The sequence below is a fragment of the Ursus americanus genome, chromosome 4, assembly GCF_024610735.1.
Source record: "Ursus americanus isolate L20-20 chromosome 4, mUrsAme1.1.p, whole genome shotgun sequence".
Lineage (NCBI taxonomy): Eukaryota > Metazoa > Chordata > Mammalia > Carnivora > Ursidae > Ursus > Ursus americanus.
This window is the reverse complement of record NC_142130.1, coordinates 63,145,746-63,162,578: the sequence shown is the minus strand read 5'-3', so window position 1 is coordinate 63,162,578 and position 16,833 is coordinate 63,145,746. Positions and strand designations below refer to the sequence as shown.

The window sequence follows — 16,833 nt, the reverse complement described above, 5'->3', positions numbered from 1 at the left end:
GGTGTGAGGTGGTATCTCACTGTGGTTTTGATTGTATTTCCCTGATGAAGAGTGGTGTTGAGCATCTATTTATGTCTCTATTAGCCATTTGGATGTCTTCTTTGGAAAAGTGTCTATTCATGTCTTCTGTTCATTTCTTAACTGAATTATTTGTTTTTTGGGTGTTGAGTTCGATACATTCCTTATACATTTTGGATACTAACCCTTTATCAGATATGTCATTTGTAAATATCTTCTCCTATTCCATGGTCTGCCTTTTAGTTTTGTTGATTGTTTCCTTTGCTGTGCAGAAGCTTTTTATCTTGATGAATACCCAATAGTTCATTTTTGCTTTTGTTTCCCTTGCTTCTGGCAATATGTCTAGTAAGAAGTTGTTATGGCTGAGGTCAAAGAAGTTACTGCCTGTGTTTCCTCTAGGATTTTGATGTTTTTCTGCCTCACATTTAGGTCTTTCATCCATTTTGAATTTATTTTTGTGTATGGTGTAAGAAAGTGGTCCAGTTTCATTCTTCTACATGTTGTGCAGTCCAGTTTTCCCAACATCATTTGTTGAAGGGACTGTCTTTTTTTTCCCATGGATATTCTTTCCTTTTTTTCAAAGATTATATATAGTTGTGGGTCCATTTCTGGGTTTTCTATTCTATTCTATTGATCAATTTGTCTGCTTTCGTGCCGGTACTGTTTCAATGACAATAGTTTTGTAATATAGCTTGAAGTCTGGAGTTGTGATGCCTCCAGCTTTGGCTTTCTTTTTCAAGATTGCATTTGTTATTTGGGGTCTTTGGGGTTCCTAACACATTTTAGGACTGTTTGTTCTATCTCTGTGAAAAACACTGTTGGTATTTAGATAAGGATTGCATTAAATGTTCTAGATTGCTTTTAACAATATTTGTTCTTCCAATTCCTATTATTTCCTATTCTTTTGGTTTATTTCAATTATAAATGGGATCATTTCCTTGATTTTTCTTTCTGCTGCTTCATTATTGATGTATAGAAATGCCACAGATTTCTGTACTTTGATTTTGTATCCTACAGTGTTACTGAATTCATGTATCAGTTCTAGCAATTTTTTAGTGGAGTCTTTTGGGTTTTCTACATAGAGTATCATGTCACCTGTGAATAGTGAAAGTTGGACTTCTTCCTTGCCTAGTTGGATGCCTTTTATTTCTTTTGTTGTCTGATTGCTGAAGCTAGGACTCCCAGAACTATGTCAAATAACAGTGGGGAGAGTGGGCATCTCTGTCTTGTTCTTGACTGTAGAGGAAAAGCTCTGTTTGTCCTCATTGAGGATTAAATTAACTATCTTTTGTATATGTCCTTTATGATGCTGAGGTATCTTCCCTCTATCCCTACTTTGTTGAGTGATTTATCAAGTATGGATGCTATACTTTGTCACATGCTTTTTCTGCATCTGTTGATAGGGTCATATGATTCTTATCCTTTCTTTTATTAATGTGGTGTATCACCTTGATTGATTTGTAAATATTGAACCACCCTTGCAGCCCAGTAATAAATCCTACTTGATTGTGGTAAATGATTCTTTTAATGTATTGTTGGATTCGATTTGCTAGTATTTTGTTGAGAATTTTTGCATCCATGTCCTCTTCCTTTTCTTTATAAAAGATGACATCTTCTCATTGTAGGTATTCTCTAGCAATTATTGTCATCTCACATTATTCATGTTGAAATCATAGCTCAAATACATTGTACTTTCTTTTAGGCATAACCAGATGTTGTGAATTTGGCCTTCCCAACTCTACTTGAGGCTCAGAGAATTAAGATTATCTTTATGTAAAATTTAAATCTAAAGAAAGAAGATTAATATTGTAAGATGGCCTGATTTCTCAAATGGAGTATTAAAAAAAAAACTGACATGGAAGAAATATAGTTCTGTGTCCCACCCTTTTATTTTATTTATGTAGTTACCTTTTAAATTTTATTTCCAAAGTAGTTGTATTTTTATTTTCTCAAACTGAAATGGATTAAATGTTAAATTAACAAATATTTGCTTTTTAAAAATTGAAAAAGAGAGGGAGATGTTGCTTCCAGTTGTGTCTCGAGTAAATGGAATCTGTTACATTTTGAAATCTAATGTCACAGAATTTTAAAAACTTGCGTTTTATTTTCAGACGTAAAATATTTAAAAGAAGAGGATGCAAATCGCAAGACATTCACCGTCAGCAGCACACTGGATTTCCGAGTGGACCGGAGCGACGATGGCGTGGCTGTGATCTGCAGAGTAGACCATGAATCTCTCAATGCCACCCCTCAGGTGGCCATGCAGGTGCTAGAAATACACTGTAAGTAAATGCTACTCCCTTCCTATTTATCTCAGCAGAAGCAAATCTCTTCATCTACATTTAAAATCATTTCACACTATCCTGAAGTACTACTGCATGTGTGCAGCAAAATCTTCAGCAAAGTGAAGTACAACTACTCTCACTAGTATTAATCACATTCAGAGGAAGGTAGTCCTTGCCTGAATATCACTCTTGACAAAGAAGTGAAATAAAGAAAATATCCTTATTAAAGGTTAAAACTTCTAATTATGTTCCAGCTGATGACTTGAGGCATGTGTATGCCTGTGGGTGGGGTACGAAGAGTAGTTATTTTGGCAGAGTCAGTGAGGGTGGGGAATCTGAGAGGGCCTTGATGGACCTTATTGTACAAAATTAACTTTGTTATACATAAATATGTTGTCCTATCTGTGCTTTTAAAATTAGACAATTTTTAACTTCTATATGAGATATTCTAAGTCTTTATAAATACATGGGCATATCCATTATGTTTTCTTCATCAACTTCATCGTTACTGACAAGTGATAGGAACAACATTAATTGGATGACTCCAGTGGTCCAGGGGCAGTGCTAAAGGCTTCGCTGGCATTATTTTATCTCATGTCTCATGTTAGGGCATCAGCATAAAAACCTGATGAGTAGTTACCCTCTTTAATTAGTTTATGGATGAAGACACTGAAGGTTATAGTGGTTGAGTCATTTGGCCAAGTTCACACAACTAGCAAATGGTAGACTTTAATCATGATGTTTTATTAGTTAACAAGACCCTGGAATATAACAGGTGATCTGGAAATATTTATCCACGTGAAAATGAATCAACTGAAATATATAAGATAAAATTGAAAAAAGTAGAGCCCAGGGGATTGCATTTCTGAATTGTATTACTTCATTTTTTTAAAATATTGGAAAGTTTTTGTTTGTGATAAAGTTATAGTTTGAGTTTAGAATTTGTGTGATGTAACATTACATTAAATCCTAAAATGTTAAATCTAAGTACCAGTCTTTTAAATCCTCACTTTGTTTTTGGTTTTTGTATTTATTTCTTTATTCAACAAGAACTTATTGAGTGCCAACTATGAAACAGGCATTATTTTAGGCACTGGGGTTACATAAGTGAACAAAAAGATAACATTAACAAAACAAATTAAGATTGTCTTCATGTGTCAAAATTACCACCACCACCACCAGCAACAAACTCCAGTTTTCTTACAGTATCCATTCTCGGTAAGAATGACAGAAAAGCAAAAAAAATGAAAACAATGTATAGGATGCTGTGTATTAAGTGCTATGGGAAAAAAAAAAAGCAGAGGTGATAAGGAGTACAATTTGAGAAATGGGAGTGGAGTTCAAGGAAAGTGTGTATGTGTTAGTATATAACATATATATATATGTATTATGATAAACATTTATTATATTTATGTTATACATATATTTAAATAAAAAATAGAGTAGAGGGATAACTGGAGAGTAATTATGAGGGAAGATCAGAAATATGCCACGAGGACCAGATTTTTTTTTCACTTTTTGATAGAGAAATGTCAAGCTGATTATGATTTTTAATTATTGCTCATTGTGTTTTAATTATTCTTAGTTTAATAGTAATTGAAATTATCATATTTTAAATACTTTCAATTATATTTAGTTTCATTAATTTTCCTCTTGTTTTCATTGAAACAAATTCCACAGCAAGCATATTTTAGAGCCCAAACTGAGATTATCTTCAAATTTCAACATTTACCTGCAGTGACACCTTGGGACAATTACTGTTTGAGCTTTATGTATAAATTAGATAATTCATTTCTACAAGGATCAAACTAGACAATTTTGTTTATGGCATTTAATGAACTTTCAATGAATGCCACTTGCCTTAGTTAGTTCAAGGCTGCTGTAACAAAAATATCCATAGCCTGGGTGGCTTATAAACCAAAGAAGTTTATTTCTCACAGTTCTAGATTCTGGAATTTCCAAGATCAAAGAGCAGGTAAGGGGCTTCATCCTGGTTCATAGATGGCTATCTCCTCTCTGTGTCTGCACACGGCAGAAAGGGTTAAGGGGCTTTCCAGGGTCTCTTTTGTAAGAGTACTAATCCTAGTTATAAACTTCTAATAGCCCCACCTGTTAATACATCACATTGGGAATTAGGCTTTAACATACGAATTTTAGAGAGACACAGACATTCAGCCTATAGCACCTTCCCTTTCCTGTTTTTTCTGATTTTATCAACATGTCTTTCAAAATGTGGAAAATTGTATAATTTGATATGTTGAGAGGACCCAGGTTATCAGCATTTGACTTGAACTTTTTTTCACTTATATATAAAATGAAGATTTAACAATAATATTTAATTACTAATTTAACTGTAATTTCAACATATAATAAAATAATAAAAATTAAGTCATAAAAATATTAAAGGTCACCAGCCAAAGACTAATAACCAGAAACCCACCAATAGTCAAGCAAAATCAGATATTTTAGTTTGCTATGGTAAAGAAGAGGCAAACCAGGTGACTCTCTAGGTACTGGCAAGAAAGAGTTTGAAGAGCCTTGTTTCAGGATTTGGGTTTGTCCTGAATATTATAAAGAGAATTCTAGATTGAATGCTGTCAGTACTGAGGACAAATCAAGCATGTGTATGTTGGTAAATTTTACCTAGGAAGCAAAAACATTAAAGCAGAATTAGATTCGCTATTGTAAAGATGTAGCAGTTAATCATGCTAAATTTTTGTGGTTGCTGAGTGTCCTGGTCTCTGTCGTGTGTCAGACCTGGACATGGAATAGACTTGCCTTTGCCTTCTTCCACCCCATAGTCACCAGGCGGCTCTAGCTGATTCTTTTTTAGATTCTAGAGAATTGTTTACATTTGTCGAGAATATTTCAGTTTAGCTGTCAGATGCCAATTGTTAGCAGCCAGTCATTTTTAACTTTCTTGGGGTCTAAAATTAAAATGGAGCTATTATATATACACTTTCTGGGCATTTTTAGCTGTTCACTATATTTCAGTGTGCATTATTAAGCGAACTTCATGGAGGAAGGCAATTGAATTGCTTCATTTTTTAGGAAGTTTTATGTGAGAAATGTTCCACTTGCTATCCAATTAAAAAATAGCAACTCATTTTATCATGGTTTAATATGTAAGTGGCTAGAAGGCAGAGACCATATCTATTTAAATTATTTCTTTTAGCATCTAGCATACCGCCATTCAAGTATGTGAAGGTAATTAAAACTAACCGATGATAATGCTGAATGTTCCTTTAGGGATGCAGAACATTCCCCAGAGATGAAACATGGAGTGGAGAGTGGGCATTTAGCAACAGTTTGCATTAAAATTAGATCAAATTGAGCAAACTGGAGGTGGCCTTCATGGCTCTGCATAGGCACACATGTGCAATATGCATGATGTGGAAATTTCCATGGATGTAAGTGGGGAGAAATAGAAAGAATTGGAAAAGGAAGAAGGTGATTAGTCTAGAGTTTATGGAACATAAATTTAAGATTTCCGCAGTGTTTTACAATGGTCCCATCATGAATAACCACAAAAATTGGCCCAAATGGAGGAATATTTAGTATTTTGGTCCCCCAGAACAAAAGAGTTGCCACTGTTTTCTGTGGTGAGTGACAAGACCAAATGTATAACCCTACAATAATGGAAAGTTAAGACTATACTTGAAATAAAAATCCTGTGTAATTATGGAGAGGCCAAGTTTGCTAAGAAATTAGAAGGAATTGTTAAACACATAGGGCAAAGAGCAAAAAATATGGTAGGAAGAATTATATTTCTAGGCCTATGTTTTAACCCCATAACCCTGTGATGTACAATTTAGAAGGACTCAGTCTCTAAAGTATATCACAGCAACATGCATTTCTTTATAAGATATTAATCATAAATTTTAATGCCATATGAAGGAAGATAGTTTCTTTAAACTTGAAATTTAAGAAAATGTAGAGTTTTCACTATGAACCACAAATACCTGAAAATTTTGCACAACAGATAACTGCACACTTTGCACCTGAGCAGTGGAAAATGCCACTCTCTTTTTCTTATATATGGAAATTCTAATTCATCTTTCTATTCTTATGCAGATCTCTTTGAAAACAATAACTTTTTATTTGTCTGATTTAATTTTTAGAAGAACAGATTGTATAAGTCAGATTTTATATAATTTTCAGTAAGAATAATGTATCTGCACAAACAGAAAGAAATATGCACAAAGCACAGAAAAGAAGAAAATAACTGAACATTCATTTTCTATATGTGACACTGACAAAAATTTCATAAAAAGTCAGCTGTTATTGAAAAGGAGAAACAGAAGAGACAGATTAGTAAAATATTTCAGAATAATGAATGTTCTAAGAACTCATTTTAGTACTATGGCATTGAACTGCCAATATGGATAAATAAGTCTCTGTATGTGTGTGTTATGGTAAATTATATGTATAATATTCAATATTATATAAATATTAATATATGTTATATAAATATTCATTATATATGAAATTCATCAAATTATGAAATCTTATGCTATCATTAATATTTGTTTAGTATTTACCACTTTGGTAACAGTGCCATTATTTGCTTAAAATATAAGTAAATGTTTATATATGCACATCACAAAATCAAATTCCCACTTACTCAATGCTCCCTAACCTCTCTGGCCAGGTCAGTGTCTTTTAAATTGTCCCGTGTTTGTTGAATTAACTATACTTCCACCACTTGTCTGTTTATTATAGAAAGCACTTGATTAAATATTTCAGACTATCTAGATTTATTAGACGGAAAGGTGAGTGTTACAAGTAGATTTTTATTTATTTATTTTTCTTGTTTTTATCTTTATTTTTATTTTTTTTTATAATGATTTTTTATTATATTATGTTAGTCACCATACAGTACATCCCCGGTTTCCGATGTAAGGCTCGATGATTCATTAGTTGTGTATAACACCCAGTGCACCACGCAATACGTGCCCTCCTTACTACCCATCACCGGCCTATCCCATTCCCCCACCCCCCTCCCCTCCGTGGCCCTCAGTTTGTTTCTCATAGTCCATAGTCTCTCATGTTTCATTCCCCCTTCTGATTACCCCCCCTTTCTTTATCCCTTTCTTCCTCTACTGATCATCCTAGTTCTTATGTTCCATAGATGAGAGAAATCATATGATAGTTGTCTTTCTCTGCTTGACTTATTTCACTTAGCATTATCTCCTCCAGTGCCGTCCATGTTGTAGCAAAACTACTGGGTGTTTACCCCAAAGATACAGACGTAGTAAAGAAAAGGGCCATATGCACCCCAATGTGCATAGCAGCAATGTCCACAATAGCTAAATCGTGGAAGGAGCCGAGATGCCCTTCAACAGATGACTGGATTAAGAAGTTGTGGTCCATATATACAATGGAATATTACTTAGCTATCAGAAAGAATGAGTTCTCAACATTTGCTACAAGTAGATTTTTAAAATAACATATCTCACTCATTTGGCATCTCACTTATGAAATGCTGATTATCTAATTACCTGCTCTACCACAAATTATCTATGGTCTAGAGGCCAGTGTTAAAGGAGTCGGAAAGGTGAAATGAGAACTATCTTTAGGTTAGATTTTTGAAAATTAAAATAAATTATTATTTCCACATTAATGCCTGAGGATACTTGAAAGGATTTTTTAAGATTTCAAAATATTTTTGCAAAGATCATATACATGCTAGACTCATGAAGTAATCTATGCTCTTTGGCAAAAAGATACATTTATCTACATTAACAAAGGTGTAACCTCTATTAAAGATCCCAATGTTTTTTTTATTAATTTTTTAATTGAAATATAATCGGCATACAATATTTTACTAGTTTCAGGTGTACATCATAGTGATTTGATATTTTTATACATTACAAGATGATCACTACAAGTTTAGTTAGCATCTGTCACCATGCAAAGTAATTACAATACTATTGACTATTTTCCCTATGCTACACATTATATCCCCAGGATATTTTTCTTTTATAACTGGGAGTTTGTACCTCTAAATCCCCTTCATCTATTTCACCCATCTCTGGATTCTTCCCCCTTCTGGTGACCTACAGTTTGTTTCCTCTATCTATGGGTTTATTTCTGTTTTGTTCATTTGTTTCATTTTTTAGATTTCACATATATGTAAAAGTGAAATCATATGTATTTTTCTTTCTCTATCTGACTTGTTTTACTCAGCATAATACCCTGTAAGTCCATCCATGTTTTGCAAATGGCAAGATTTCATTTTTTTTTATGGCTGAGTGATATTCCATTACACACACACACACACACACACACACACACACACACACCCCCCATAATGGTGAATGTATCCTTCCTGAAAAAGTTTAAAACTCTATTGGACAACCATATATGAAACGAATTTAAGATGTAATTCGAATGTTTAAATTTTTAAATTTTAGCTTTTGTTGCTTTGTCTGAGAAGACTGGTCCAAAAAAAAAACATTGCAAAGACTAATGTCAAAGAGCCTACTGCCCATACTTTCTTCTATGAGTGTTATGGTTTAGGTCTTACATTCAAATTACATCTTAAATTCGTTTTCATATATGGTTATCCAATAGAGTTTTAAACTTTTTCAGGAAGGATACATTCGTATGTTGCCCATAATGGTGTATTATTGACATGTGGTCACAAGATACATATTTTTTTCTTTTATATGTAAAAGAATATTTTATTTGTCCTTGCAATATTGAATTATTTAAAGTAATTGAACCACCAAACATTTTAAGTTATCTCAGTGCAGGGATTCAATGTTACTATAAAGTTTATGTTATTAATAGAAGTAAACATTTTTTGTTATTAAATCTCACTGAAGAGAAGAGTATGTATTTGTGAGCAGAAATTCCAAATTTTAACAAATATTAAATTCATATATTAAACTAATACAATATATTCTTAACTGGCCTTTCCTAATCAAGCTCATTATGAAGTTCCTAATCAAGCTTATTTTAGAAGTTTTAACATTATTTTAAGCACACAAATTAATTTCATAAAAAGGCAGTCAAAAATATCTCCCAAATGATGGAATGTATGTATTATACAGAAGACAATGTATCTTTTGCAGCTAATTTTAAGTCAGTTTAATCAAGAATAAAAACTGGATAAGAAAATGAGACAAATGATTTTGACAAGTAAAAGCTAATATTGAGAAAATAACCATAAGTGATTCATATCCAATATTTTTAGCTTCTGATTAAAGAGCATTCTGTTTTATAAGTCTGTTTTTAAAATGTAGTTCAAGGTTGATTTTTCCTTTTTTTTTTTTTTTAGAGAGAGGGAGGGGGGAGAGAGGCAGAAGGAGGAGAGAGAGAATGTTAAGCAGGCTCCATCTCCAGCTCAGAGCCAATGAGGGGCTCAATCTCACAACCCTGAGATCATGAACTGAACCAAAATCAAGATCACCTGCTTAACCTACTGAGCCACCCAGGTGCCCCCAAGGTTGATTTTTCCAAAGTGACTACATATTTAACATCCCAAGGTTTTCAAATTGTTTTAGTTCTCTTTTCTGATTGAGCTATAATACATGTACACACACACACACATGTTTCTAAGAGAAAAATAAATAGTTAGAAGACTATAATCCATTATATATCGAACTTTATTGGATTAGCTCTTAGTATGTCAGAAAGATTGTCTTATTATTTACCATCTGGGTCCAAAAGACTTTTTTTAATTGATAGGTTTTATTTTTATGAGCAGTTTTCAGTTTATAAAAAATTGAACAGAAAGTACAAAGTTCCCATATATACCCTTATCCTACCCCTCTCACATTTCTCCCTATTATTAATACCACGTGTTATTGTAATACTTACATTACAGTTGATGAACTAATATTGATAGATTAGTGTTAACTAAAGTGCATAATTTACATCAGCCTTCACAATTTAAATTGTACAAATCTGTAAAGTTTTGACCAGTGTATATTGTCCTGCAGCCATGGTTACAATATCATACAAAATGCATTCACTGCCCTAAAGCCCACCTGTGCTTCACCACTGGATTGCTCCTTCCTTCTCCTCCACCCCCTGGCCATCATTGATCTATTAGCTAGATGTATAGGTTTGCCTTTTCTAGGACGTAATGTAGTTGGAATTATATAACATATAGTCTTTTTAGACTGTTTTCTTTCACTTAGTATTACACATTTAAAGTTCTGACATGTCTTTTTGTGGCTTGATAGAACATTTCTTTTTACTGTTGAATAATATTCTATTGTCTGGATAAACCAGAGTTCGTTTATCCATTCACCTATTGAAAAATACCTTAGTTACTTCCAAATTCTGACAATTATAAATATACCTACTATAAATATCTGTGCACAGGTTTTTGTTTGAACAGAAGTTTTCAACTTTGAGTAAATGGCATTCAAATTTTAATTAGAGCAAATTTTAGCAAAAGGCAAATTGATTATGAAGAGGCAATGTATCTTAATGTCACTAAGACTAAAACATAACATTTTAGAAAATCTAAATGTTTATTTTATACTATAAATAAAATTGCTGGCAAGACCATATTTAGCTTTGTAATAAACTGTAAACAAACTTGCAGAATGGTTGCATCCATTTGCATTCCCACCAGCAATGAATGAGTGTCCCTGTCCATGTCCTCACTAGCATTTGGAGTTGTCAGTGTTTTGGATTTAGGCCATTCTAAATAGTGGTGGTATCTAATTTTAATTTGCAACTCCATAATGACATATGATGCTGAGCATCTTTTCATATGCTTTTTTTCATTTGCATATCTTCTTTGGTGAGGTGTTTAGTTAGATTTTTGCCAAATTTTTAATTGGGTTGTTTTTCTGGTTGAGTTTTAAGAGTTCTTTGCACATTTTGGATACCACTCACTTATCACACATATCCTTTGCAAATGCTTTCCTCATTGTCTTTTCATTTTCTTAAAGTGTCTTTCTCAAGAGCAAACATATTTAAGTAAAGTTCAACTGACCAATTTTTTTCTTTCATGGATTATATTTTCAGAGTTGTACCTAAAAAGTTGCCACTAAACCCAAGGTCAACTAGATTTCTCCTATATTATCTTCTAGGAATTTTATAATTTTACACATTACATTTAGGTCTATGATCCAAATTGAGTTCACTTTGTGTGTTTGGAATTTTTTTTTTTTTTTGCATGTGGGTGTCCAGTTGTTCCAGCATTTGGAACTGTCATTTCTCCATTGAATTGTCTTTGCTACTTTGTTAAAGATTAATTGACTATATTTATGTGGGGTTCTTTCAGAGCTCCCTATTCTGTTCCTTGATCTATTAATTTTTGCATTAATACCATACTGTCTTGATTACTGTAGCTATATAATGTCTTGAAGTCAGGTAATGTCAGCCCTCAGACTTTCTTCTTCCTCTTCAATATTGTAATTTTATCTATATTTGTAAATTTATAATTAAAAATTATTGTAAATTTGATTATATTATAATTAAGGCAAATGTAATTATCACTATGTTAAGCTTTATTGTATTAATGCTTGATATGTCAGGAAAGAATGTAATTACCATTCACCATCTGGATCTAAGAGAGATGTTATTTTAAATTTTTATGTTGTAATTTACTTTTTGAATAATGTATAGATGTAATCATAAAGGATAGGAAAAACAACTTTATTATACTCTTTAATAAGAGTTTAAATATAGGGGCACCTGGGTGGCTCAGTGGGTTAAGCATCTGACTCTTACTCTCAGCTCAGGTCTTAATCTCAGGGTTGTGAGTTCAAGCCCTGTGTTGGGCTCCATGATGGGTGTATCATTTAATTAATGATAATAATAATAATAAATTTAAAGTAAAGCAGACTTGAATTTCTATTCTGTATTTTCTGTATTTCATGATATATATATATATACCCAAAATGGGCAACAAGTGTCATATATGTTCCTAGAATAGACCGCATTGTTAATACTGAGGTCAGATTTCAAATACATCTCTAATGTGTTCTATTTAGTCATTGCTTCTGGTTCTTCTTGCACTTGCATTGTCAAAATGAAATACTCTAAAAAACGTTGATGGTTCGTAATTTTGTCAAAGACAGTAAAAATGTCTTTGCCCTGTAATTGCAAACATTTCATTTTTAGATTTATAAGCACCAACTAAATTGAAAAAGAAAACAAATTTTAGAAATTTTTAATTACCAAATGCCTTCAGCATTTATCCGCTTAGGAACTATATAAGTTCTTATGTGCAGAAATCATAAAAATGAAAGAACATTGTCATATTGCCTTTTTAGCAAAATCGAGTTGCAAAATATTATGTGATGAAGTCCTCCCCTTTCTTTCCTTAGAAACAAATTGTTTGCATATTGATTTTTGAGTTTAATAAAATTCATCTAGGATTTCATAAGTGAAGAATTCTGTTTCACCATCATTAGATTCTTGAGTTCTACTGTTTTCTTTCTGAATTTATCATCTGATCTATCTAATAATTTTGAGATACCTTTCTCTGTCAATTTTATTCTCTTGCCATTTTGGGCAGGAAATGAAAGATTCAGAATTCTCAACTGATCGTAAAAGCTAAGCAACCAACAAACAAGCAAACACAACTAGAATGATGGTGTTTTTATTTCCAGACTTCTTTTCTACTACCATGTAAGAAAACACAAAACCCGACCAATAAGTAAATAAGGATGAGCCAACAGTGATCATTTATATCACTCTTGCATAAACCTTTCACACCATCACTGTCTAATAGAATTTTCTGTGATGATGGTAATGTTCTTATCTGTCCCAAAACAGTAAGTAGCCAATGTCTAGCTATATGCGGCTATTAAGCAGTTGAAATGTAGATCTTGTGACTAAAGAAGTATGGTTTAAATTTTATTTAATTGTAATCAATTTACATTGAAATTTAAATAGCCACATGTGACTAGTTGTTACCATATTGGACACCACCACTCTAGATGATTTCATCATACATCCATTTTTTTATTGTGTCATACCTTTTAGCATAGTTGGGGACAATCGATGAGTTAGGGTCGAATTCATGGTGAAGTAATTCACAGAATGCTGAAGGAGCAAAATTTTTCAACCTACAGAAAATATAACACCATTACAATTTCACAGTGTATTTAGATTTACAAAATAGTCTGGTTTTTTCATATCATAATTGCAAGGTAGAATAATTTAAAATCTATTTTGAAGAATGAATTCTCTCTGTTTTTTGGAGGACCTCTGAGAAAGGACACAAATCATGAAATACTTTTTCTAAAATTAGAACTGTTTCAAAAAGAAACTCAATAACTAAAATTGAGGCCATTGCACTCTAACAACATGCTAAGGGTTAACCTTACATGCCTTTTTAGGAAGGAAATTTTTATTTATGTTTTTTATGAACAAGGCTAGTTATTTTAGTGATTATTATTACTTAGGTTGTACACGTAAAGCAAATATAACATTGTGTGTCAACTATACTCAATAAAAAAATTAAAAATTTGATGATACTGGGAAAATAAAAATAACTTTTAAAATATTTTTTTCTTGGGGCGCCTGGGTGGCACAGCGGTTGAGCGTCTGCCTTTGGCTCAGGGCGTGATCCCGGCGTTGTGGGATCGAGCCCCACATCAGGCTCCTCCGCTATGAGCCTGCTTATTCCTCTCCCACTCCCCGTGCTTGTGTTCCCTCTCTCGCTGGCTGTCTCTATCTCTGTCGAGTAAATAAATAAAATCTTTAAAAAATATATATATTTTTTTTCTTTCCATTTATAAAAGATACAAATAAAATCTTTTTATCCTAAAGGAGAAATTTCATGGAGACAATCTACCATAACTATGTAGTTATTTTTTGATTTGGCTTTTCTCAATTTAAACATATTTCAAAATATACACTATATGTAAGGACTGTTGCTGTATTTTTTTATTGTTATTGTGATGATGATGAATGAATGATGATGATGATTTTGGCCTTTGTCAAATTTACTAGAATGACATAAAAGGGGACATTTTATTTTAGTTTTTGAAGATTTATTTATTTAGTTTAGAGAGAGAGAGAACAAGAATGAGGGAGGGGCAGAGGGAGAGATAATCTCAAGCAGACTCCCTACTGAGCATGGAGCCCCATGGAGGGCTGGATCCCATCACTGAGATCATGACCTAAGCTGAAATCAAGAATCAGACATTAAACCAACTGAGCCACCCAGGTATGCCAAAAGGGGACATTTTAAAGATTAAATAACATATGAAACAAAACCAAACTTGATAGTTGACTAAATGGTTAATGAACATGAAATGAGATATTAACTCCCTCACTAAATTGTATAGTTTTATATTAAGTTATCATGTTTGACTTAACCTATGCATTGTCTATTAATGTATGTTTGTGAAATAAACACTCAGTGCTTAGGCCATCACATAACAGATTTATAAAATCCAAAACAACTTTACATTAATGTGTTCATTATTTACTGTTTCTTTTTGCATCCCTGTAAGGAATTCTATTCATGGTGACTTAAATAAATTTTCTTTAATTTATCAAAAACAAACAACTTGAACATGTTTAGAAACACAGTGAATACTGGTTTTTCATTTTCATTTTAAATAATGATTTGGAGCCTTGTTTTTTTTTTTTTTAATGAGCTTTCAGAACTGTCAAAATTTCCTGTGTAGTCATGAAATTTAACAAGTGGCCTTCCTGATGCCTTTTCCTAAGTAATCCATCTCCAGTGTCGAAGCTATCAACTAACTGAATTTATCTCTGCCTCCCAGAGCACAACCAACTCTATCAATTTTGAATCAAAGCTATGCATTTTACATCACCATATCAGACCACTTAATACAAGAGCACTTCATTTGATAAATTATTATTATAATTATTTTAATTATTATAAATTCCAAATTATAAATTCCTTCAGTCCCTAAATATTTTATAATTATTCTAAGAACAAGAATAAAATATTGGAGAAACAATTATTTTAAACTAAGATGTAAGTAAGGATAATAAGGGAGATAGAGAGAATGCACTTAACGTACTATAGAGTCTGCAATTGTAGAAATTTGTGAATTAGAATATAAGCGAAAATATTGATGCATTTATTATCTGTACTTTTACTGCAACCTTTTTCTTTGACTTAAGATTTTCCTTGTGGCTCAATTTTATAATAGAGACATTTTGCTTCTAATAGCTCCCTGATCCATTCAGTTTTACGCACTGCCAAATATCTTCTAAACCTTGGTTCTGACCCTGATACTCACTTGATTACAAACTTAAGATGGCTTCTTATTGCCTCTAACATGATGCCCAAACTCTTCAGCCTGACACTAAAGGCTTTGAAAATATACCCACCTATAACGCTGCTCTTGGCACCTCTTTAGAGATAATGCATCCTAGACTTCACATTATTTCTAGATGCCTCGCATACAACCTCATATACAGCCCACATTCTTCTCTTCATCAACCCTTTGTTCAACTCTTTGTTTGAATTCCCTTATTTTCTCTACCTCTAGAAAAACTTTGCCAGTTCAAGTAGTGTGTATTCTTTGAGTTGTTTTAAGTGCCAGTTCTCCAGGTAACTTTCTTTGTTTCTGACAAAAACATATAATCTCTTCCTCCATAACACCCATAATACTCCATCAGAGTTCTATCTTGCTTTCAGTTTTGAATTTTGCATGATTTTGAACTATATATGATTTATCTTTCTGATTTGGATTAAATTACTATGGGTTACTATATTTATGGATGTATAGCGCCTGAATAGTAGTAGCAGTGGGTCTTAGACAACACTAATTTGTACATATTTGTTGAATAAATAAAAGATTGCCACAAAAATAATTCTTCATTAGAACTAAAAGGAATTTAACAGACTGTTGAAAGAAAAGTACCTGATTGTTTTGAGCATTCTTTGCATAGTGTTGTGAGTTAAAAGGAAAGTTAAGGGTTTGAGTTTTACTGTAAAATTACAAACAGGGAAAAAAATGGACACTTTAGAAAAAAATCAGTCTTACACAGGGGAAATAAATAGCAGCTGAAATGGTTCTGCTTAACTCTTGGTATATCAACATGAAAAGTGGTCGACTTTGAGTGTAGACTAGGTTTGCTTTGTAGCTATTTACTTCAGGAAGGTATTATAATGACCTTCCTCAGAGTATTCAGCACTTCCTTCATTTCAGAAGTAGAGAGATGAGAATAGACCAAGTATCCCATATAAATGTACACGGTTTCACAGTTCTCTGGTCCTTCCCTGTCTGTTGTAACAAAGAAGAATATATAGGTAATGAATAGAATGAATGTAAACATTTTACAGAAAGGTACTATTGACATCTTGGGCCAGGTATTTCTTTGTTGTGGAGGGGCTGTCTTTTGTACTGTAGGATGTTTAGTAACCTTCCTGGACTCTATCCATTAGATACTAACGGTATTCCTTCTATATGTCCCCCACGTTGTAATAAGCAAAAATGTCTCCAGATATTGCCAAATGTCCTTGGAGATGGGGTGCACAATTGCCTCTAATTGAGAACCATTATTTTAGAGAAAAGTTCAAAGTGGTTTCACAAAGTTGAGTAGGTGACTAATTTTCTTTAGTATT

General features: G+C 32.8%; 1 protein-coding gene across 2 annotated transcripts in view; it reads left to right on the top strand.

Annotated features, from left to right (window-relative positions):
• Positions 1-16,833, top strand: part of CADM2 (cell adhesion molecule 2) — a 1,025,914-nt gene that overhangs the window by 881,110 nt on the left and 127,971 nt on the right. For both annotated transcript variants that reach the window (XM_045785420.2, XM_045785418.2), the window contains exon 5: positions 2,130-2,300. In XM_045785420.2, the coding sequence (XP_045641376.1) occupies positions 2,130-2,300 (171 nt within the window). The remainder of the gene's footprint in view (positions 1-2,129; positions 2,301-16,833) is intronic.